This window comes from Andrographis paniculata, unplaced genomic scaffold (assembly GCF_009805555.1).
Source record: "Andrographis paniculata isolate CXL003 unplaced genomic scaffold, ASM980555v1 Contig62END, whole genome shotgun sequence".
Taxonomy (NCBI): Eukaryota; Viridiplantae; Streptophyta; class Magnoliopsida; order Lamiales; family Acanthaceae; genus Andrographis; species Andrographis paniculata.
This window is the reverse complement of record NW_026137598.1, coordinates 1,379,730-1,405,529: the sequence shown is the minus strand read 5'-3', so window position 1 is coordinate 1,405,529 and position 25,800 is coordinate 1,379,730. Positions and strand designations below refer to the sequence as shown.

General features: G+C 34.5%; 1 protein-coding gene across 2 annotated transcripts; it reads left to right on the top strand.

Moving 5' to 3' along the window:
* The first annotated feature begins 2,615 nt into the window (after nucleotides 1–2,615).
* Nucleotides 2,616–7,414, top strand: LOC127261337 (calmodulin-binding protein 60 B-like). Of its 2 annotated transcripts, none has more exons than XM_051289648.1 (9): nucleotides 2,616–2,740; nucleotides 3,353–3,414; nucleotides 3,514–3,589; nucleotides 4,106–4,146; nucleotides 4,334–4,821; nucleotides 5,014–5,174; nucleotides 5,270–5,467; nucleotides 5,638–5,779; nucleotides 6,092–7,414. In XM_051289648.1, exons 3-9 carry the CDS (start codon nucleotides 3,527–3,529, stop codon nucleotides 6,580–6,582), a joined length of 1,584 nt encoding a protein of 527 aa, XP_051145605.1. In that variant the 5' UTR covers nucleotides 2,616–2,740; nucleotides 3,353–3,414; nucleotides 3,514–3,526; the 3' UTR covers nucleotides 6,583–7,414. The 2 variants fall into 2 exon arrangements, with proteins under 2 accessions (XP_051145605.1, XP_051145604.1); XM_051289647.1 differs by having other exon boundaries at nucleotides 2,616–2,820; nucleotides 6,092–7,413.
* Nucleotides 7,415–25,800: the final 18,386 nt, after the last annotated feature.

The window sequence follows — 25,800 nt, the reverse complement described above, 5'->3', positions numbered from 1 at the left end:
GGGGTCTAGAATTCTTAATCTCATACATTTATTTAATCAAATTCGAAGATAATTTCTATTTTCGAATTTTACTTTTTATTGTTAAAAATCTGCATCAACAACAATATTTTGTCATTTTAAAGTTTTACAATTTGTTTTGTCATCACCCCAAATAGATTGATTTGAATCGGTTATGATTTATTTCTTATTAAAATTTATTAATTTGTCTTTTATGAAAAGTGACCTATCTTACTTTAAAAAAATAAAAATTGACATGTTTTATTAACACAAAGGAAATGGAGTATTATTTTTTATTTGACTTTTTATTATATATTCTATATTATAATGTTGGTAACACTGGTCATGATTGTATTTAATTAATTAACAGATCGTTATCAAATTTTTAATTTTTTTTATTTCATTCGCATATTTTGGGTGATTTTAGACCTCAAATTTCTCTTTACAATGTTTTTTTTTTTTTTTTGGTATGCACATAATTTTTTATGTATCATATTAAAAAAATACTTTAAACCAAAATATCAAATAAAAAAATTAATATTTATTTTATAAATGAATTGCTTAAAACTTTAGGAGACAAGTAAAAAATAAAAGTTGAAATAATTATAGCCAGAAACAGTATAATATGTAAATATTATTACATATTTTTTCTTATGGTATTAATAATAAATTGCGTCAAAAAATTTGGTTGTTTCAATTAATAAAATTTGATTGATTTTAATTTAAAATTAGAATAGTAATTTATATATATTTTACTATTTTATTTATTTTTTTAAGTAACATTTTTATCAAAAGTATATTTAATAAATAAATAGTTCGTTTTCGTAAAGTCCCCAAATTTTAAATTGTTTTCTTTATTAATCTTTATCTACATCATTTTTCCTTCCACCTCTTTATTTATTTCATATAACTCTCTATATGTAACTATTACACCTTTTTACCTGTAAAATTTATATTTTACCTTCTAAATAATATTCTATTTATATTTTTACCCATTAAGTATAATAAAAAGTCTTTATGTAAATAATCTTTAATTCTATAATTTTTTTACAAAACAATATCATGAATTGAAATTTATTACTAAAAGTACTTTTAAAATAAAAATTCATACCTTTAGCTTATAGTATCTCCCTCCGTCCCAAAAGAGTTGTCTTATTTTTTTATTTTCGTTCGTCCCAAAATAATTATTTTTTTCCTTATATAGTAACTGTGGTTTCCACTTTATAACAAAATTATTCTTATTTTTCCAAACTACCCCTAATTATTACTCTAACCTACTTTTAAAAATCCTTCAAAAAAGTAAGGGTATGTTAGTATTTTAAATTCTACTTTATACCCACTTTCAATTAAATACTATTATTCTTTAATTTTCGTATCAATCTCCAATAAAACGTCTCCTTTGGGACGGAGGGTGTATATTTTTCTATAAAGGTAATAATATTTTTTTTTATAGAGTATTCAAAATATTTGTTCATTATATTACTAATACTATATTTAATTGAGATCCATATTTTTCATAAATATTTTATATTATGATATAAGAGCTATGTGTATTTTTCTATTATTTATTTATTTGTTTGTTTGTATTATTTTTTGCATACGAAATTAATATTTCTACTGAATAATATTTGTATGATTTATTACAACCTATTAATTAGTTTTTATAAGAGAAAAATATTTCTCAAATAAGAAAGAAAAATATATTTTAATATATTTTCAAATAAATTTATGTATTTTCTTTACTTACATACTTTTCTACAGAAAAAATAATATTTTTATAAAGTGATCGAAATGTTTGTTCATTATATTATTTATACCATTGTAACACTACATCATAGATATTCGAATTCTATTTGTACCTGTTACATGAAAAAGAAAAATTCAAATTTCATACTTTTGCACTTCACTTTAGATACTCCCATACAGAGAGAGCAACTAATATTTTTATAAAAAAAAAAAAAAAAAACTTATTGCCTTAATTATATTTTGATTAATTGGAATTATTATTTTTCTATAAGAATTTTATATTATGATTCAAGATATATTTTTATATTGCCATGATTATATATTTTTATTGTCAATAAATAATTCTCTCTCCGTCCCACATACATTATAGACACAGTATTTTAGAAGATGTGTAATTAACAGATAATTAAAAATATATTAGTGAAAATAATTATTCTATAATATAAATAATTATAAAGTTTAATTAAAATTAAAAAAATAAATTAAAAAATTTAAAATGAAATTAAAGTGTATAATTATTTTTAAAAAAATAAAAGTGACATGAAATGTGGGACGGACAGAAACGACAATATGGACATGGTACGTGAAACGAAGGTAGAATTATCTAGTTTGTTGCATTTTATGTGGCAATATGATTATATATTTTTATTGTCAATAATGATTTTTATTGTTGCAAGGAAGTGAAAAAAAAAAAAAATTGTAAAAATATGGATAAATAAGATAAAATTAATGTATAAGAGTAAAAAAAAATATTGAATAGGAAATTAAGAAATTATTTGGAAGTTTCCCTTTAATTAAAAAAAAAAAAAGGGGTTTAGTTTCATACACAAGCACAAAGTAATTAATTCAGAAATTTAAAAAATCCCGGGGAGGAGACTTTAGCAGGTCTACTGAACGACGCCGTATTTGCAATGACGGACTCTTCTTCTCCCCGTTGCACCTTCCGCCAAGCTTCGCTTCTCAACATCAGGATTTCCTATCCGGTCATCATTTCCGCGTAATTTTCATCGCTTTTTTAAGTTGTTTATGGTGGCGATGGCGACAGTCCCTCCCTCCATCGATAATCCTCGTTGGAACGTACGTTTATTGGAATAACGATTTTATTTTTAACGTGTTGTTGATTTGTACTACTACTACCACTTGGTATTCACACGGCTAGTTCAGTTTCTGTTTATTTTGTTTACTGCACGAATTATGTATGTATGTATGTGTCTCTGTGTGTGCGCGCCTAAATAAATCAATTCTCAGTTGATGTCACGAATTGATCGATGGAATAGAACCTCAATCCAACAGAAGCACACACTGGATTTGTGGATTAGTGCTTTAAAAATAATGAACGATGGTTGGGAGGGGAGGGTTGCGTCGTTACGTGTGTGTATCATATGATTGACTTCTATGAGTAGAATGTGTTTATTTCATTGTATTAATGAAGCTTCCTAGGTAGCTTCCTGTAAATTGTTTACTCTTTGCCTTCTTTATAAGCATTAGGGGACAGCAATTTATTTTGGCATTCTCTGTCTTGATAATAATTTTAGAGCAACTTCCCTCCCCGTCCCCAGTTTTAGTTTTTATTTTTCTTGCTTGGCACTTGATGACGCTGAAACGGCAGCTTAGAGAGGGGAGTGAAGACGGTTTTGAACTTCCAACTAAACATCGACATTTAGCATCAAGGTTGGTCGAATAGTTAATTTCTTGATGCATATAGTTTTATGGTTTTGATAGTTCTTGCCATAAAATAATAAGTTTTCCCAACTCATGCCGTTTGTGCAGTGTCTTCAAGGGGATGAATTATGGCCGTGGTACACAAGAGTCTGTGCATTACTTGGAGCCAATCATTAGAAAATGGGTATGATGTTTTGACTGAACATTTTCCTATGTTGAGTTGAAGTCATGAGAAACTTACTCAGTTGTATGTTATTGGTTACTTTTCTGCCTTGTGGATGTGGATTGTTAAGGTTTGGATGATTCAATGTAAAAGAATCAACTTCAAATTGTCTTATACAAAGTTTAGACACATGTTATTATTTGTCTGGATCATCAATTTCATGTTCATGATGAGTTACTGTGTATGATATAGACGTTGTTTCTATATAAACCTGGATGTCCAAGTCACTCATTATCCTATGATGTATGTTTTTACTAACTACCCCTTACCTAAGCCAAAAAAAATGGCTATATTTAGAAATGATTCATCTGTGCATCAAAAGTTTAGCTAATAGCCTGGCCATCTGCCTGTTTGATGAAATCTAGAATTTTTTATCTTTTTTTTTTGGTTTATTTCTTTTCATGGAATAAATGTTTCTTCCATATGTAAAGTTAGAGATCTTATCACACTCATTATTTATTATCGGTCCTTTGGCAGGTGAAAGAGGCTGTGGAGTGCGCATTTGACCCATTTACAAGGTGAATTTCTTGTTTCTAATTTCTATGCAATTGTTATATGATAGTTTTGTTCAGTAGCTCTGCTTCAAGCATTGGTCACGAAAAATGCCTAGAGTACTTCGTTTGTTAAGGAATTGTCCAGTTTCTGATGGACACTTATATGTGTAAATAGTTAAAACCAAAGCTGTTTGCTTCATGTTTCTTGTAGGTCGTCTTATGGTCAAATTGAGTGCTCGAGATCAAGAACTCTGCAGCTTCAGTTCGACAGTACATTGGCACCCACCCTGTTCACAGGCAGCAGGGTTTTATCCAGGGACAGATGTCCCATAAAAGTTGTCCTGTATGATTCTACTTCTAACAAAGTAGTATCGTCTGGTCCCCTATCTTCAATCAAAGTGTCTGTTGTTGTGATAGATGGTGATTTTGAAACTGATGATAGGGAGGACTGGACGGTAAATGAGTTTGAGAGAAAAATAGTTAAGAACAGAGATGGGAAAAGACCTCTGGTGACTGGAGAGTTGACAGTTGCCTTGCAGAACGGAGTTGGTCATATTGGCAACATAGTCTTTACTGATAACTCAAGCTGGATCCGAAGTGGAAAATTTAGGTTGGGAGTAAAAGTCACTAATTCTGATGAAACAGTAATTAGAGAAGCAAGGAGTAACGCTTTCAAAGTTAAGGATCACCGTGGAGAGTGTATGTGTTCCTTTGATGGATGGTTTTCATATCTTCCAGCTTTATGGTTAAATCATTTTCCGGGAAAGGCTAGTTTGTTTATAATTTATAATTGTTAACTGGGAAGTTTCACAATGTTAAACACTTATATTGCATGCATTGATTGCACAGATGGAAAAAGAATTTTGCACTGACAAGTTTCCTGTTGTTCAGCTTACCAGAAGCATTATCCTCCATTGTTGCATGATGAGGTGTGGAGATTGGAGAAGATAGCAAAAGAGGGTGCATCTCATAGAAAGCTAACCGAGAATGGGATAAAAAACGTTGGAGATTTCTTGCGTCGCTACATGACCCATAACTTGGCACTACGCTCTGTAAGAGACAATTTGATACAATTGGATGTGGAATTGCTATGATGAAAAACAATCATCATTTGGAAACCTTCTTAACGTATAAGTTCAAAATGCAGATACTTCATCATATCTCGAATAAGTCATGGGACTCAATTATCGCGCATGCTATGACATGTAAGTTAGAGGAGAAGATGTACTTGTTCAGGACCGCCCAAGGGTCTGGGCTGTTGTTCAACTCTATATATAAGGTTGTCAGTGTGACTTTTGATGGACAAATTTACCATTCCGTGGATAGACTCGACACATATCAGAAGGTAAGGTTGCTATCTTTACCTGGACTTCATGTATGGTTACCTGATGTTATGGAGTTATTTCAAATGGCACCAATGATTAATTTTTATGCTAGGACAGCCTCTTAAGTTGAAATCAAAATGTTTCAAGTTGCTGTTCTTACTTTACTTTTTTATGTTTTTCCCTTTGACAGAGGATCTTGGAAGATCTGAAGCAGTGTGCTTATCAAAACTTCCAGGATTGGGTGTTAGTTTGCGAACCTTCAATTGTTCCTGCTGCTGACACTTTCGCCAATTCTAACTTGCCTCTCCCAGGTGTCACTTTCCAGGAACAAGGTAACTATATACGGAACAATCATGATCTGGTTTTTTTCGTTGTTAAATCTCCCTTCCTTTAAAATAATTACCTACTACTCCACTGATCATCAATATGCGAAACTGCCTTCAATTTCTTGTAAATATTAGTTAATGAGACTCTTGAGGGAATGTTTACATCAAGCAGTTAATTATTATACTGCGAAGTAAACAGACACTACTAAATAAATACATTATATAGTCTATAAGCAGAGCAGAGCAGCATAAGTAGTTTCGTTCTTTCCTTCTTTGCATCTGGATTTTGGAAATTGCCTGAGTAACATTTGTTTGCAGATAAACACGGAATTAAAGAAACAAACACTAGTGATCATACACCTTCACCACCTACTTATAGAGCTGTAGAGGAGCAAGATTACTGTGGCTTCATGCTGGGAGGAAGTTCCAACACTGTCCATGGCTTTAATCCCACATTTAGGGACAGTTTTGGGATAATTGCTGCTTCTCCAGGGGGTTTCTTTATCGAAGGGAATGATAATAATAATAGTAATCAGTACTCATGGGGTCCCGAAGGAGGGAATGGCATGGGGCCACAGCTCTTGTCTGATGATCTACCAATAGAGGAGGAGGAGGATTCATTTCAGGTCAAGTCATTTTGGCAAGCTGGGAACGAAGTATTTATTGATCCCGGCAGCACATTTTGTTCTAACACTGGAATCCTTAACCCCAGCACTTGCAGGCCCAAAAGGAATTGGTGCAAGGTTCTTGCTGTGGTCAAGTGGCGGATACTGGCCAGGCGTAGAAAATGGCAATGCTACTACAACTGAACTAATCGCCAGAAAGTAAGGTCATTGTCAAATATCCAGTACAAGGCAGGGCAACACAGGGCAAGTTCTTTTTTACAACATCAAAAAAATCATGACAAATTAAATAGGTTAGGCATTGTAAATATTGTTGGTTTGTTGATTTTATTTATTTGCACGCCAAACTTCTGTTTAGGGTTTTTTTTTTTTTTTTTTTAATGACGTGCCGCAAACTTGGCTGGCAAGGTAAAATCAAGTGGCATTGAGGGCTTTTGAACCCATGGGCCAATTGTTTTTCTCTTTTTTTTTTTTTTTGATCGGAATGTGTAAGTTAGATTGATAGTTTTGGTTTGATGATCCGACACTGAGTGAAGATTCGGCTGTCCTTCCGGGAGGAATTAAGGCGACTCGATCGGCAGGCCGACAAACAAGTAGTTAGTTAGGTAGATGTCTTTGTTGTAAATTAAAGCATCCTTCCTGGTCGGTGTTTCAAAGAAAATAAAGTTTACTATTGGGCTTATGTTCTTTCATTTGTAATTTGTTCAAACCAAATCAATTGGTTTTGTGCGTATTATTATGCATGTTTATTGGAAATTATAGGGTGATAACGAAGAAATTGGATAGGAAGATGAGTGAGGAAGATTTCTTCCTCCAAAGCGAAGTACGGCCGGTAGAGTTCTGGTGTATCTGTGTTACTCCCAAAGCTAAAACGGTTCATATCTTCTCGAAGCAGCACTACTAATAAGAGATCTAGCGAACAAGAAAATAGTTGGATAATCGGCAAAGAGGAGAATGTTTGGATGATAGAGTGTAGGTGGGTCTAAGATTCAACGTTTATTTATAGGTCTCTATTCAACAAATTTCTTGGATTCTTTGTTGATATGATCGTATAAAAGGAAACAAGTATGTATACCAAGAATTATATTTTTGTAAGATATGATAACAACTTTTAACAAACTCATCCAATGTCTGATTAGAGTTCGCAACTCAATTCGATACATCATGTAATAATGTGACATGGATAATAATCACCTAATGCAAAGACCAATGGATACATGCTATCGCCCGGGTCCTTTCTGGTAGTTGTAAGCAATAAAACCTTGTAGATTCTCTTCAAAAATATAGCCATCCAACCTATAATTGGATTGTACCCATCCAAATAATATTTCTTTAAACTTTTCAAATATTAATGCATTATATATCTTCAAAACTTGTAGAGTGAAAGCTTGGTTAACATGCACCGTGCAATTGTTGCCTTTGTACTTATATACAGTTGCATAGTAGTTGGAAAACTGAGGGTACCGATCCTTTGTTTTTACTTTTATCAGCTTGAAGGCAAACAACTTCTTATCTCGATCGATACATTTATGCATGCTCAAAACTACATACAATCTTTTATTACTTTAATTTTAGAAGAACATGGGATTATTACTTTTCATGTCTTTTATTGTCCCAATATACTTAGAATCTTCCTGAGCATTATCAATTTGATAGGCATAGAAACCCCCCTTTAATATCTTGATTTGGAAAGTCGGACCATTCATGAAGCACGATTCATTAATTATTCCTTAGCTTATTGCACATGATTATTATATATTTTGTTCATTTTCCAAAAAATACGGATCCAATCTCTTGATTACTATATATCCACTTCCTTAGGACTTTCTTTATATTTCTATCAATTTATAAACTTTATACCAACCTTCAAATCCATAGGACCCATGTATATATGTCCTTGTCCTCGTCCTATTAATGATATCTAGGAGTGTCTTTATTGTCTAACACCATAAGAGTCCAAAACCCAACCTCATTGTCACTGTACTGATGTCATCCATGATCTTTTCTTCTACTACAACATGTAGCAAGCCTTCTAACGTAGACCTTTCTTGCTTGCATTGTCGCCATATATGACCATATTATTATCTTCTTCCATGAAACTCATTTCTAAATCCTTGAATACAATATCTTATGGGATTGGATCAATGATGGATCAAATGAGGCAATATATAGTGCTTTCATCGGAGTCAATGTCATCCCCGGCCCACTATATTTTTCTTATCAGTCCCGTCCCTGCTACCAAGTACATCGATCCTCAACCCTTTAATCCTCAATTCACTCGTAAGACATATCAGATCAATAGTATTTTCAAAGTCGTACCCAGTCTCATAGTTGCCCTCAATCACCTACCTTATCATTATAATACCAGGATGTCCAAGGTGATCATGTCATATTTAAAAATCGGTAGTCTTTTGATCTATTATGAGATGTGAGGGTAATCTCTCAATGATGCTTTTTATCAATAATATTGGTGATTAATAAAAAAATCACTATTAGTATCACTCATAGTCTCAATGTGATAATCATTTTTCTGAATATCATAAAAGCTTAGTAAATTTCTTCAAACTTTAGTGGTCAACAATACATACTGTATCACAATTTTTGTCCATGCGGGGAGAAATATAATGGCTTCTCAAGAGCTAGCAATTAATTTCTTACAGCCACTTAATGCATTGACTTTTATCTATTCCATTTTCAAATGAGAAAAATACATTTCGTGTTTCAAGATAGTATGTGTCGTAGTAGCATTGTCAATGAAACATATACTAGCACCATATTTATTGACATCCGTTTTTAAATATAAATAAACAAAGTGTTAATAAAAGAAAATATAAATATTACAAAATAAAATACAAAAATATATAGCCGATAATTTAATGATTACAACATATAAAAGAACATAATGTAAAATGACATAATATGTCTGTCACTGGGGATTTGTTGGATCTACGACAAAGTAAATTATGGTGCAAAACTCAAATATTCCAGAGATTTGATTTCTTGAATTTAAAATCTCCGGCAACGGAGCAAAATTATGATAAACTAGTTTAGCGATTCATGATTATCGTTAGCTTTTTGGAAAATAAGGATTTTTGGCGGTTTAAAATAATCTTGTATCTTGGCATTTTGTAAATGATCAGATATAGAAATTAATAATGTTGTTTTAGACCCTAAAATGCTATTTCACAATTGATTTATACTCTTTGACGGTTGAATTTTCAGATCGAACACAAGGATTTTAAGTTATAAAATTAAATCAAAAAATGTTTATTGAGTCTGGCTAATTCAGAAAAGCAGTAACTGGTTGGCTTGCTGGCGAGCGAGCCCGAAAATAGTAAATTGCGATAAAGTAAAGAAAACCGTAAAGAGTGAGCCGCAATGATGGTGAGCGGAGCGATGCTTTACGAGCGGCGAGGCAGTGAGAGGGATGGTGAACGGAGCGGCAGGAATGAAAGTGGGCGATATATATATATATATATATATGATGGTTAGTGAGCTATGAGTGATAGTGAGAGCAAGTAATTTGAGCGATAATAATAACAGCGACAAGAGTGATCAGAGATGTTTATGTGTGACCTGTGCGTAATTGAAATGGCTAGGTTCTCATGGCTAAAATGAGGGGTGATGAAAGTGAAGTAGCGAAACTTATATATATATGTATATAAAGCGAAATGGCAGAAGCAAGAAAAGTGATCATAATTGTTCATTTAAATCAGATTCTGGATTCGCTGGTACTTGTCCTTAAGGGATTTACAACAAGGTTTCAATGACACCCAGATTTAGAACATTATAAGCAAGAAAAGCTATTGTTACTAGATATTTCTGAGACCCGATAGACAAACGCCTATGTCTAATCAATTATTCTGAAAATCTGTTTCATTAGTGGTTTACCTTCTGACACCTCTCTTTAAAGAAAATTGAATTCAGAACATCAATTAAGCAGGTCGATAAGGCTCCCGCTTACTTAATTACGGAGAACTACCAAAACTCTATTAATAAATACGGTGCAAAATTAGGCTTTGATAATCAATTTTTCTGATGCATTTTCCACAACGAGTAAAACTCCAGATTTAAACAATCAAATTTAAACTCGAATTTGGGAATAAAGTTGAATATGGAGAAATATTGATAATGAATTACTTTTACAAAAGTGGTGAATCTACAGTAGGAAAATGGTAATAAAGCAAGTAAGAAATCTGTAAATCTGCCTAGAAAGCACTGAAAATTGGATGATCAGAAGGAGGAGAGAATCTCCACTCCACCGACCTCATTTTCTAACTAAGAGAACTTTGTTACAGGGTTGGAGCTCTCAAAAAATCGACAAAGTAAAAGCACAATATCAAAGTATGATCTATGATATTTTATGCAAGAAGTATGGCCTTATTCATAGGTTTCTAAATCGACAGTTGGCAACAATTGAACAGTTACAAAGCAGCAGTTAAAAATGGTTGAGAAACTGTTGTAACCGCTGGACAGTTAGGCAGTTAGTTAGTTAAGCGGTTAAAACTGCTACAACTCCCAGCTTGCTCGCTCGTCTGTAGGACTGCAATACTTGGGCACAGATCGTCCTTGCTTGCCTTGCTACACTTGGCTTGGCTTGAGGGTATCGGCACAACTCAAACGAGGCTATCATCACTAGCTGGTAACGGATGATTGACCGCTGGAGCTCCACACTTAATCAATTATGGGAACTTCTGGATCATCGCTCATCAATAGTGGGCATCCGGATGGTTGACTAACTCAAGTGTAAGCGGAAAGAATGTAACTCGCCACAGCTGGCAGCGCCCTCACTCGTCTCATCATACTTAGGCATTTATGAGCCAGATTCGTCGCTTAAAAGGCTAAACACATCAATAATCTTCACAAGTGAGCTTGGGATCATATCAAGCGAAATAGATCAACAAAATATGCCATAAATCAGATATTGTGATGGTTTTCATATAAAAATTCAAAAAATACACAGTTTTATCAAGCAATAAATATGCTATTATTTGGAGTTATCAGGCCTCAAACCTTCATTGTATATCATCCACTATTGTATATTCGTCTTGTTGAATAATAAAATAGTCATTCCATTATAATGAAATACCATCATTTGGTATCAGAGCTAAAAATACTTTTCGACGTGTTCAATGGCTTTCAATTCCCCTAGTACGTTGATTTCCTCCAACCACCTCATTCCAAAATTTGATGGAGAAGACTACGACTTCTGGTACATCGAAGTGAAGACCATTTTCTGATCACTTAATCTCTGGGAGATTGTAGATAAAAAGGTTTACGGAACTAGACGAGGAAGAAGAGCTCGACAAAAATGCTGCGAGGAAATTGGAGCAATTGAAACAAGCCAACACCAATGTTCTTTTGGTAATTCTATGAGCCTTCACTAAAAATATTTTTCCTAGAATCATGAGAGCTGAAACCGCTAAGGATGTTTGGGAAATTCTTTAGGATGAATTCCAAGGAGATGACAAAATCTGAACAATTAAGTTACAGAAGCTACGGAAAGAGTTCGAGAATATCATTATTAATGGCAATGAACGGTGAAAGATTTCTCAAAAAGGTTCATTTATCTCGTCAACCAAAATGAAGTCACATGGAGAAAAGATTTCTGATGAGAGGATAGTGGAAAAGATACTTATTTGTCTTCCCAAAGAGTTTGCTTTGATTGTGTCCATCATTAAGCAAATAAAGGATCTTTCGACACTCACCGTCCAAGAAGTATTGACATCTCTCAACACATTTGAAAAAGGATGTTCAAGACGGTTAGAAAAATCCATCAAAAGTGCTTTCCAGTCAAAGCTAAAGTTGGGAAACTGAGAAGAAATTACGAAGTTCGACTCCAACCAATATCAGGTTGGTGGAAATTTTCGAGGTTGAGGACAGGGCATTCGAGGAAGATGATGAACTCAAAATGCATTATTTTGCAATATTTGCAAACAATCAAGCTATATTGACAAAGATTTTTGGTTCAAGAATAAACGCAAGTGCAACATTTGCAACCATTTTGGTCACCTTGGAAAAGATTGTAGGAATCGCGGGGCTCATCAAGTTAATCAAACGGAGACACAAGAAAAGCATAGAACATTCTATACTTGCCACACCGTGAGTGACCAGAGAAGCAAGAGATGGTTACTCGATAGTGGATGTAGCAACCATATGACCTCAATAAGAGATTTTCAGCACCATTGATGAGAAAGTCACAACTCCCATCCAACTTAGAAACGACGCACTCACTTAATCGAAGGGATTCGGGGCCATTCAGATCAACATAAAGGAAGGCGGAGCTTCATTTCGATTTTCTTTATGTACCAAGTCTAAACCAAAATCTACTTAGACTTGGAAAAATTTTGGAGAATAGATACAAGCTTCTATTCGACAACAATAAGTGCATAACTTTGACAAGCATGACAAGACAAAAGAGTTTATGAAGATTCCAATGGTAAAATAAAGCTTTGCTCTCAATATCAATTACTTGCACACAATATAAAATTGACCTGATACCATTGAAGAATCACAACTATGACATCGCTCGTTTTGGTCATGTCAACTATAGAAGCCTCAAAGCCTTATCGGATTAAAAAATGGTGGATGGGCTTCCGGATATCAAGGAGAAAAATGATGTGTGTGAATGATAGGAAAGCAACACAACAAATTTCCGAACGATGTAGCTTGGAGAGCCAAAGAAAAGTTGGAGCTTGTTTACAGTGGCGTTTGTGGAATGATGGACACTTCATCCCATGCGGGAAATGGGTATTTTCTACTTTTCATTGATGATTATTCATGTATGACATGGGTTTATTTCAAGAGGAAAAATTCAGAGGTGTTCACCATATTAAAAAAATTCAAGAGACTTGTCAAGAAGCAAAGAAGATGCACCATCAAAACCTTAAGGAGTGACAGAGGAAAGTGAAATGATCGAATGAGGTCTCTCTGACACTCACAATGCAACAAAATCAAGACGATCAACCAATTAAGCAATCAAATCAATCTAAATTATCACACAACCAAATAATCAATTTAAAAACTAGAAATATGGGAATATAAACAACCACAACGAGTAAAAGAATCTCAAATAGCACAAACGATTTGTACGTGGAAAACTCCTTTGATGTGAATGATAAAAACCACGGAACCTTTTGAGGAGTCCATCCTTTACTTATTTTATTGATAATTGAGGGAAAAAGAACCCCAAATTAGTCTTCAACGGATTCACAATCCACAACACTAATGAAGAACAATAAGAGAAAAAACAACAAGAAATAAGGTACAGACGTAACCAAAATATAATGCTTGATCAAAATAAGTTTCTGAACCAATCAAAGCTCCTCTGGACAATCCAACCCTTCATAATGAAGATCTTGATGTTTGGAACAAGCTGGTGAGATTCGAGCAAAATCCGACCATGAGAACACCTCAGATTGTAAAGATTATCGAGGTTGTCCATGCCAAACTAAAAAATCACAAAACCTGTTGTTTTCTCTATTTATTTGTTCCACTCGGCTACTGTGCTCTCCTCATTTACAAAAAACTATTTTCCATCAAATAAAGCCCTTTAAACAGGGCTTAAGAAGTCCAATATAAAATGGCCCAGCAATAGAAAAAATATTGTAAAAATAGGCTAGACCCAAACAATCTCCCGCTCCAGTCCAACACGGGGAAGATGAACACTCTTCAATCATCACTTGAAGTTCATTCTTGCAAGCTTGACACAAATATCAAGTTTGCTTCCGGGAACCACTTTGTTTAACATGTCTGCGTCATTCTTATTTGTATGAATCTTTTTCAGTTTCATCATCTACTATCAAGATCACCAGCCATGTCTGCATCAGCATACTTCTCAAAACATATTTGACACCTCCATAACACAAACAAATCTTGCAAGTGCCACGCAAGTATATAAGAATCTACTTCATTGCATCCCAGTGTGTCTTACCAGGATTGGATAGGAATCTTCTCACTAAACCAACAGAATATGCGGTATCGGGTCTAGTACACACCAAAGCGTACATTAATGAACCAACAACAAAAGAATAAGGAATATAGGACATACTTGTTTTCTTCTTCTCTGTCGTAGGACTAGCTTTCTTACTCAGCTTAAAATGTGATGCAAGTGGTGTACTAACCGCCTTAGCATGTTTCATATTAAACCTTTCAGCCACTCGTTCAATATACTTTTCTTGAAATAGCCATAACTTTCTAGCCTTCCGGTCACGAGTAATCTCTATGGCTAAGATTTTCTTTGCGGGACCAAAATCTTTCATGTCAAATGATTTTGAAAAATCTTTCTTTAAGTTACCAATCATCACTGAATCTTGCCCACCTATCAACATATCATCTACATATAAACGAAGGATATGATGTTATCATTTGGGAACTTTCTAAAAAATACACAAGGATCTGTAGAAGTCTGTTCATATTACGGTGCTTTTAGATAGTTTGTGCCCTGGATAGGTGTCACTTAATAGTCTTTTAGCAAGATTAATGTTGATTGAGTCATGGTTGAATGAAAAATTTTCGAGTTGATGTAGATGATTCGTGTTTCTGTTGTAGTAGTAACCAGTTCGTTCTAGTTATTGATAATCAAGTTTGATTACAAATGTATTCCTTTGTTGTTGCAGTAGTAAACCACCCCTCGGATACTAATAACATTCACAGCTATTATGAAATGACGAAATTAAGTAAACGCTAAGAAAGTGTACATTCGTCGAAGCCATAATACTTGTAAAATTCTCTGTTATTAGTACTAGTATCCAACCGACAAGAGCATACTGTCCAAATAAATTCCAGCCCTACATAATGCAAAATTTCCATCAAGTTTGATTACCAATGTTTCTTAATACAATATTAATACCTTACTACCGTCATGTTGTAGCGAACCAACAAACAAAAACACATAAACCAAATCGCTAACACAAAAATGACATAAACAGTGCAATATAGTTCGGCAGTCTTAATAGATGTAATACCAAAAGTAAAGCTGAACATTCCCAACTCCAATATACAATTATGAACCACCACCCCGATGAGTGCGTGGTGTTTTAGAAATTCGAACTGATTCCAAGAGAGATGCGATGGATGCCCGCATGGATGATGTTGCTGGTTGTTTGCCTTTGTCGCTGGAATTTGCTCCTCTCTAATTACGAATATGCAAACAAATAAATTATTAGACGTGGCTGAAATGTGACGAGATAAATTGGACGTCTGAAATGTCACGAGATAGGTACCTGTTGTGGTTGTGATGGAGTTCCTGTAGTGCTGCGGTCATTCATCGAATCTCTATTCGGCGTCGCATTCTTCTTTGATAAAATATCAACAGTCAGGAGAATAAATCAGTATGTAGGCTAAAGTTCTTGATACTCCTATGCAGTGAGTTAATATACTACCTGACGATAGTTTGAATCATCCGGAGTATCACGGCAGCCCGGCCCAGCTGCACTTGACTTCTGTGTAGACATCTACAACATATAACATGAACTAGGACCCCATATATATATGACTACTCTAAAGCTAATATGATCTGGGGACTACTACCTTTGGAGAAAATAGAACGTTTTTGCATCGTCTTTTTTTATTCCTTTGTTGTAAACACTTTGAGCATATGATCATCAACCCTTTCCGTGAGGCTTTCTCTGGGTTCTTCTCATCGTTTCCATCACGCCTCCTCTCTTTCTTTGGTCTTCCCATGTAAATCTTTATTTTCGGGGATCAACGGGCCAATGTGGCTTTCTTCATATTTTTGCATGCTAGATATGGGGTTAATATGGTGACTGTATACCCGTTCATACGTCTCCCTCCAGAAGCAGATATTCACAAAATCATCAACCTTAAGACGATAGTGATCGATGGCTGCAATGTTGTGGCAGCATGTGTACCACAAATTTGAAATATCCTATGTCAAAGCTGAACCACATGGTTTCGTTGATAATATAGTGCCTCAAAGTTTTCTCCACCTCCCCACGACGCAAAACAGTTTCTGGACTTTACCCGCTGCTTGTCGATCTTTTTCACAATGTTGGGACAAATGGCTCTAGTGAATTTTTCAATCCCCACACATTCATCTATATTCAAACCATCAAGTTGCGGCTTATCCACTCCTATATATCAATAATTGGGAGATCTCTCGTATCCATTATATACCAGTTGAAGGACTCACACATGTTGTTTACAAGCACACACTTTTGGTCCTCGGTGAGAAGTAGGCGCGGCACCAATGGTGGGGGGAACTTCGCTCAACCATGTGTATGCCTCTTCTCCAATCACGTGCACCGCATCTTATTTCCGGATATCCCTCATAATCTTCTTGTGCTCCTTCACACTATACGTCGAAGCAGCCAACCATAAATACTTCTTCAGTGCAAGCCCCTTGAATCGAGCTTTGAAATTTTTATAAGGGCCGAGATATGATCTGTCCGAAGCGGTATTCTTAGACATCCCTCATTGTCGTTGTCTGCATCGCTAAACCAGCCCTCAGTCGCTCGAGGTGCAGCCGGTGAACCCATCTTCCTGCTCCTCGTCATCCTCATCATCTTCTCTTTGAAGACCTTCAAATCCCTTGAAATCACCCTATCTTCGGGCTGTTCATCATCTTCCCCATGCAATCGGTGTATCTCCTCTTCAAGTCCCTCAAACCCAGATCCATCTCCGGCCTCCTCATCATCTTCTTCGCCGAATGTGATGTCATCCCAACATTCGCTATCGTCTCTAGTTGGTGTAGTGAAATCTCCCTCCAAGTCATCATCCCCCTCCGTTTGCTCCTCTATGGCCATGCCACAACTATCCTCACGGTTGAACCTTCCATCGTGCTCACTTTCTCCCCCGTCGAATCCCCCATCATATGATTCGTCCATACCACCCCGTTCATCGAGATGATAACCCAACCCATGTTCCCATTCATTTCTACCTGGTGTAAAGCCGAAAGTATATTCCGCACCCTGCTGTTGGGCCTTTCCTGCACCCGTAATGTCTTCGTTGTAATCAGTCCACACCGATTCATCCACACTAAGATGTCCTAGTCTGTCCCCCCCCCCCTTAAGAAATCTTCATCGTTGTCGTCATAATTCTATGTTGGCGGTCTACTACTATGATCATCATCACCCTTCTCGTCCATTCCTTCGTCCCCCTCATCATAAGAGTCTTCTCATTCGAACTCCTCTGCTTCGACATTCTCACCAGTCTCTTCATCCATTTACTCTTTATCTTCAAACCCACCATAATATCGCCCTTCCCCACCATCCATTTCCAAGAACTCGAACTCTGAGTATAACTCATCCACAGTTTCAGCTACTCGTTTACCCTTGGCATTGTACAATTCGTTGTTCAGATGAAACCCCCAGTCATATTTATGTCAGTTCATGCGGCAGAGGACTCTCCACCCACGCAATCACCTTGGTTCTCATCCACTGCCTCTTCGACCTCTGAAGATGGAAGCACAATAACCACACTACACAGGGAAATTTGAAAATAACTCGAACTGTTATCTCCATGCCAACCAATAAAGGGCACCTCTTTTTCCAATCCTACTTTGCGCCACTCTCTATCGCATGTCGCGATGGGCATGCCAACGGCTTCTACATAAACGTGTATGTGCTTCTCCCCATAATGCTCGCGAAACATTTTCAAGACATCCTCGTTAGTCTTCATAAGGAAGAAAAATTTGGTGCTGAATCCGCAGGGGACCCCTTTAAAAGTGTGATACATGCGAACCGCAAGACTTTTTCCACCAGCACGTCCATACATATCCTGCAGGGTCCCATAATAAATCATATCCTTGTCGACCTTTTTAAACAATACTTTAATACCACCTACGCATAGATGACTTGGGCTTTCCACTTCAAAATATCCACCCACCCACATGTAAATATCAATGTAGAAGTCTTCATCCATTGGTTGGAAACAACAAAAACCTGCAAGTGGGACAACCAAAAATCACACTTCAATAATCGAATAACCGACTGACTGACATAAATAAACTATAGAAAATGAAGCACAGGTGGTCCACCCCCAGATAAAAACAAAAGTTCAATTAACAAAACCAATTAACTTTGGAACTTTATGCAACTAGGTAAAGGGTTTTTGGGAATCACCATCGAACATGAATAAAAAGCATAACAAATTTACAAGTTGAAGCACAAATCCACCTCTATGATACATCAAGATACTTCTCAACTCGAAATTTCCATAATCCGTGAAAACAAAAGCAAAATGCGGAAAAGCCCTAACCTGTGAGAAAACCAAAAAAACCGATGCCGTGCGCTCGGGTAGAAGAGAACTAAAAAAACAATGACATATAGGTATTTGAACTCATTGATACCCTTTTTCGCCGGAGAAGAAGGAATAGTAGACGGTGGCTGGACGCCGGTTGCCTTGCCTGAAATCGAGACCGTGCTAGAAGACAACGCCGCCACGGACTTGCGGTCGGACTTGGAGTATGTTTTCTCGTAAATGGAGAAACGACGATTTGGGGGTGATGGTGGGGAGACGTGTCGATGAGGAGTGATAGGAGAGAAGTGAGGGAGAAGGGTTAGGTGAGTTATTTAAATGAATGGTATAACGGTCCATTAGATATAAAATTTAACACCATGAGGTCAAATTGATCAATGGGGAGAGTGCAACATTTCTGAAAACACAGGGAAGAACCACACGGTTTTTAAAGTATAAGAGAGAATGACGCCAAGGTTTCCAAACCACATGGGAGATATAGGCAGTTTTGCCTAAAACAACTAAAGTAATTTTTATTTTAAACACAATTAACATAAAAAAAAAGTGTAACTATAAAAATATAATAATTTAAATAATATTTTACATGAAGTTCTCTAAAAGATTTACTTTCAAAAATATTTTGCGTGGCTTTCCTTGGTACTAAGAAGATGAAAACAAATATGATGGGTGATTATTTTATTATTTTTTGGAGAAGAGATTCAATTCAAATTTAAATATCACTTTTTATTAATTTTTCTAACTAAAATATCAAATTAAACTTATATTTAGTTTTAATATTACTCTTAAACTTAATTTAATATGTAAAATACTGCATCAATATTTGTATATATTATATCAAATAATTATTCAAATTTAAAATTTTATTATTTAAGATTAAATCGGTATTTTATTTTCAGAAAAAAATTAAGTTCAAATTCAAAACTTGTTGGGAAAGTGAATTATCGAACAAACAACTTCGAACACTTTAAAGGGCCAACTCCCGAAGCGTGGATAGTTCACAATTATAACAACGTTTAACAACAAAAGACAATCCAGAACATAAAAAGCACTGAGACAAAGTGTTTGTTGACCCGATTCGATTATCAAAAAATCTACATCTGAGGGACAAAAATCCAGGAGATATTCTACAAATCAGTGTTAATTAAGGACAAAAACAACCACAACTCCTTCAACCCAAAAAGCTGTCATGGTTAACCTAGGAAAATACCTCCACAGATTAACGTTGTCGCAAACGTGTACTGACAACGACCATACAACAGAGCAACTCAGAGCTTGATCATCCTCTCCGGTTGGAACTCCATTATCTCTGATCTCCGTCGACCTTTGTGGTGGGTTTTAGTGTTAAACAACAGTTCAAAATATAGAGAAAATGGGGAAAAGGGAGTGAGAGCACACACAATAATTTATCTCTCTAAATTTTGGCTACCTCACTTACCACCAAACATTTTCTCATTTGGTTGTATATATCATGCAACCTTGGAAAAGAACAGACCTCACATTAATTTCTCTTTGCATGAAATGGGATGCAGTGCTCTTCAATGATTCGGCACGAGTCTGACCATCTCTAAACTGTCATGTTTGACTCTTATAGGCATTTAAGAGATTCGACACAATGAATAAAATTAAGCCCACAAATTCAGACTGCAGCAGGATTGCAGAGACAACCTTTCTGCAACCTACGAATGCTATAAAAGGTAAGGTTGCTGCAGCATGAAGAAAGCATTTGTCCATATGCCAAAAATAACAAAGGGTTTTTTCATTCACATTCTCCCCCTTTTTGGTATATGGAACCAATAAATCGAAGTGCAGGAATTAAGCCACTTACACACCTAATCATCAAAGTGTAAGTCCAAATATTACATGCCAACATAAATATAAAAAAGGCTACAGACAGCCTTCACAAAATGATACGTTGGTTGTAACCACTACGGACTTCCAATAAAAATAGCATCAACAAATAAAAACAATAATCAGCAAAGCAGACAACATCAGAACTTAGGCAACTCCCCCTGAAAATATGATCTCCCATTTTCCTGCATTACTTCCCCTTCGTGGGAGCAGATGACAAAAAGAACAAGGATATTAAAAAAAATAACCTCAATTTGTTGAGAAATTGTTGCAGCAGCAACCTCAACGTCAACATTGGTAGCAGCACCAAGATAAACAACAACAAGAAGTTCGGTTGATTCGGATTCAGTTTTGTTGCAGTAGCAACTTCGCGGCATCAACAGCAACTCAGCAACAACATCAACAATGGATTGTGCAATGAACATTCACCCTTCCACTAAAATGAGCACCAAATCTGGTTCTCGTCAGTGCTCAATCAAGCTTGTTCTTAATATTCCTTCTTTTTGGATTTTTCAAAAATATTTATTCCCAAATTATTTTCATTCTTCAATATTCACCACGAATATTCCAATCAATATAAATATATTGGAAAATTTATTAAGTTTATTCATGCAAAATCAAGTAGGGTACGAATGCATACCTAAATGACGTCGAAACTTTTTAAACCGATTCGTATCCAATGCCTTTTGATTTTTCTTGGGCATCCACACCAATTTGACTTTAACAATCTGCTTCAATCCTTCAGTAGGCCATCGAATGTTTCTTCCATTTATTACATCCTTGATTAACTTGTAAAACATCTCAACCACATGTCCAGGATATCTGCAATAGTTGCAGTCAGTAGGTCAAGATGACTGTTTTCCAGTAATTTGATTTCTTATGATGTTTCCAGTCCCATTTTTTTTTCTTGTTCCCTTCTGGTTTCTGAGTTTGAACAGGTGCTGGTTTCTTCCTTGGAAGTGGATGTTTGACATCCAAATATAGTGGGTTTGCTGTGTGAAGATTCACAAAATCCAACTCCTTTGTGATCACCAAAAGGTTTCCCAATTGAAAGTACTTCATCCAACTTTTCTTTTTCTTTCCGAAGACGGTCATTCTCATCCTTTAGCTTCAGATTTTCATTCCTCAAAGCATATGATTCAATTGATTTAACAACAACATCCTTTTTCAGAATTTTGATCTCATCTTCCAATTTATCATTCTGAGCTTCCAGTCGATAGATGTTATCAAGTAGCTCTTTGTTCTTCAAAACAGATTTCTTTTGTTCTACCACCATCTCCTCATAGGCTTCAATCAACTCATCTGCATCTAATTCTCTTGACTCTTCAGTAGTTTCTATAGCGGAGACATCAATTTCTTTACTGTTTTCTTTAACATCAGCAATGAAAGCCACAACTTCATCATTTTCAGCTTGCTCCTCGACACATACAATTTCCTCTTCATCATTATCACTCTATATTACTTGATATGCTCTTTTCTCCATTTTCTTCACTGTTGGACATTCAAACTTGATGTGACTAATTCCTCCATATCCATAGCATGTTGACTCTTAGACAGATTCAGGTTTAGGTGACACAGTGAACTTCTTCGTGAATCCACCATCAAACTTCTCTTTTGGCTTTGTTGTAATTTGATGGATTTTGTTTAGAGTATTTCCGTTGTGAGATAGAAGTACTAACACCACCCTGATAAGCACCACGATTCTGAAGTTTCCAATATTTCATCTTTGTTACATGTTTCTCACTTATCATCCTCGAAAGTTTCTGACTCAGAAATGTCATTTCCTCATTTGATTCGATTAGCTCATATCTTCCAAACTTATGGCTAAGCTTTTTGAAGTTTCATCTTCAAGATAATTCATTTCATAGCTCACCAAAGTGTCGTATAATTAATCCAACGTCATATTTTTCAACTTTGGTGGTTCATCGAGCATAATCACCTTTGCCCTGAAATTTTTTGTGAGACTTTTAAGCATCTTCCTCACCAACCTCTTTTCTTCAAAGTGCATTCCAAGAGCTTCTGCTTGATTAACAACATCCATGAAGCGATTATAGTAAACAACGATTGTATCGTCTTCATTCATCTTCATTCCTTCGAACAATGTCTCCACATGATATAGTTTAGATTCTCAGACTTGCATTGAACCTTCGAATGCATTTTCCAGATTATCCCAAGCTTTCTTGGCAATTTTTCAGTTTGATATCAGTTTCCCCTGAGTTTCATCCACAATTAAAAATTGAAAATAGGGCCTTCAAGTTTGCTATTCCATCAGCTTTTTCATTCAACGTCTATTCTTTTTTCGGTTTTTTCACAAGAGTAGTAACACCATCTTCATCTTGGATGGTTTTCATAGGATGAGACCATGCACACTCAACAGCATCAGAAACGTCTTCACCTTGTAGCATGAGAAAAGCTTCCATTTTGTTCTTCCAACTTTGGTAACTTGTCTCATTGAACAATAGAGGTCTTGATGTTGAACGTCCTTCCTTGCCCATGTCTGCAACTGTGACCAGATCTACTCAACGAATTAGAGAACACCGCTCTGATACCAGATATTGGGAAAGTGATTTATCGAACAAACAACTTCGAACACTTTAAAGGGCCAACTCCCGAAGCGTGGGCGGTTCACAGTTATAACAACGTTTTAACAACGAAAGATAATTCAGAACATAAAAAACAATGAGACAAAATGTTTGTTGACCCGGTTCGATTCTCAACAAATCTATATCCAAGAGATACCAATTCCGGAGATATTCCACAAATCAGTGCTGATTAAGGACAAAAACAACCACAACTCCTTCAACCCAAAAAGCTATCATGGTTAACCTATGAAAATACCTCAAAAGGTTCACGTTGTCATAAACGCGTATTGACAATGACCATACAGCAGAGCAGCTCAGAGCTTGATCATCCTCTCCGGTTGGAACTCCATTATCTTCGATCTCCGTCGACTTCTCTGGTGGGATTTAGTGTTAAACAACAATTCAAAATATGGAAAAAATGGGGAGAAGGGTGTGAGAGCACACATAATAATTTATCTCTCTAAATTTTGGCTCTCAAACCTCACTCACTACCAAATTTTTTCTCCTTTGGTTGTATATATCATGCAACTTTGGAAAGAACACACCTTACATTAATTTCTCTTTGCATGAAATGAGATAGAGTGTTCTTCAATGATTCAACACGAGTCTGACCCTCCTCAAACTGTCATGTTTGACTCTTGTGGGCATTTAAAAGATTGAACACCATAAATAAAATCAAACCCATAAATTCAGACTGCAACATGATTACACAGACAACCTTTCTGCAACCTACGAATGCTATAAAAAGTAAGGTTGCTACAGCATGAAAGAAAGCATATTTGTCTATATGCCAAAAAAAAAAAAAAAAAAAAAATTCATTCACAAAACTCATTTTTTACTAATCTATATACTATATATATAGGAAGACAATGTAGAATCCTTCGGTTATATCCTTTTTTTTTTCAATATTTTAAAAATGTTAATTAATCTTCTTCACCATCTCTTTCATTTTAACTTTGGATTAATTTTATTAATATTATATATATGGATAAAATTAAAATAAAAAATTATTTTAAAATTTTATTTAAAATTATTTTAGTCAACAATATCTACTTCCTCTGTTTTTCTATCCAATTATGCCTCATCTTTCACTTAAAAAGAAAAAACTAAATTAACAAATTTTAACAAAGATTAAATTTTAATTAATTCAAATTAATATATTTAGGTTTTCCTTTCAATAAATTATTTTTAATTATATTTAATTAGAGTTGATAAAAATAAATATAACTAAAAAATTAAAAAATTTGACTCAGGCATCATATGAAAAATTGAACTTCAGTCAGACCAAGCTGAAAATTTTAAAAAATAAAAAAAATCTGGCTTTTACTCCATCTGTCCGGTCAAAAAGTATACATATTTCTATTTTGGAACGTCCAATTACAAAGTAACCATTTTATTAAATACCCTATTTTTTTCACAAATATCCCTACTTTACATCACATCATTACTTTTATACCAAAAAAATAAGAGCAAAAATGTCATTTTACTACTTTTACTTACCCATTATAATTAAAATACTATTATTCCTTAATCTCCGCACCAAAAGTAATTGTATACTTTTAGCTTGGACGGAGGGAGTAATATTTAAAAATACATATTCCATAAATAATGAACTTTAACGTTATGTTTAGCAATTTGAATTTTAGATTTGCATTTTGAATAATTAAAAAAATAATAATTTGAATATTTAGTTTTTTTATATGTATTAATACAATATTTTGAATGTGAATTAATTTTTAATAGTATAATACAATAAAAATTAAATATAAGAGTGTGGTTAAATATTTTTTATTGAAAAATTTCGATGAATAAATTTAATAATATGTTTGGTTGAAGTTCATATTTTGAGTTTGAGTATTGATAATAATTTTTGAATAATTATTAAATATTATATTAATAGATATCAATACGATATTTTGATATAAAATTAATTTTTTAATAGTAAAAAATAAAAATAAATAAATTATCTAAATAAATTATAACGGCATGTTTGGTTAAAAGCAAATCCAAAATAGTTAACGAGCCCCATTTGACATCCCAACAACAACAACGAAGTATAAGTTGGAAAAATATACTGTTTGTCCACTGTTGAGGAGCCAAATGGCGCGAGACCACACCTACTCCAAAAGGACTGACACACCCCGGCGCCAAACCTGTTTTTTTTTTTTTTTTTTTTTTTTTTTTTTAATTTAAAATTTTATTTAATATTTATTATAATTAAATAAAAAATATATATATACAATATATATTATTTTGTAGAGAATAAAATTTTTATAATACAAATAAATAAAAATTTAAATATATATATGTTGTGGATAATATAAATTCATAATCAAATCATACAGTATAAATTTTATCAATTAAATTTATATACATTTATATTATTTTATTTATTATCCATAAAATTAATACACATTAAAACTCCCCAAACCCCAACCAAACCCAAACACAAAAGAAACAACAAAATTTAAACTCATCTCAAAATTCAAATAAAAATCAAACCCAAACTTAACTTTCCCCAAACTTCCCTAAAAAAACACACCCTAAAATATTAAACAATATAAAATACAAGTAATACAAGTTTAATCGTATCTTTTAAATACCATTACCAACCGTAATTATTTATATTTAGGAAGTAATGCATTCCTAAAAAATATCTGAATGGCATAAACGAAAATATAGAAATCTCCAGGGTCAAATTCGAAATCTGTTAAAAAAAATATCTTGTTTATTTCTCGAATCTTCTTCCGCCCGG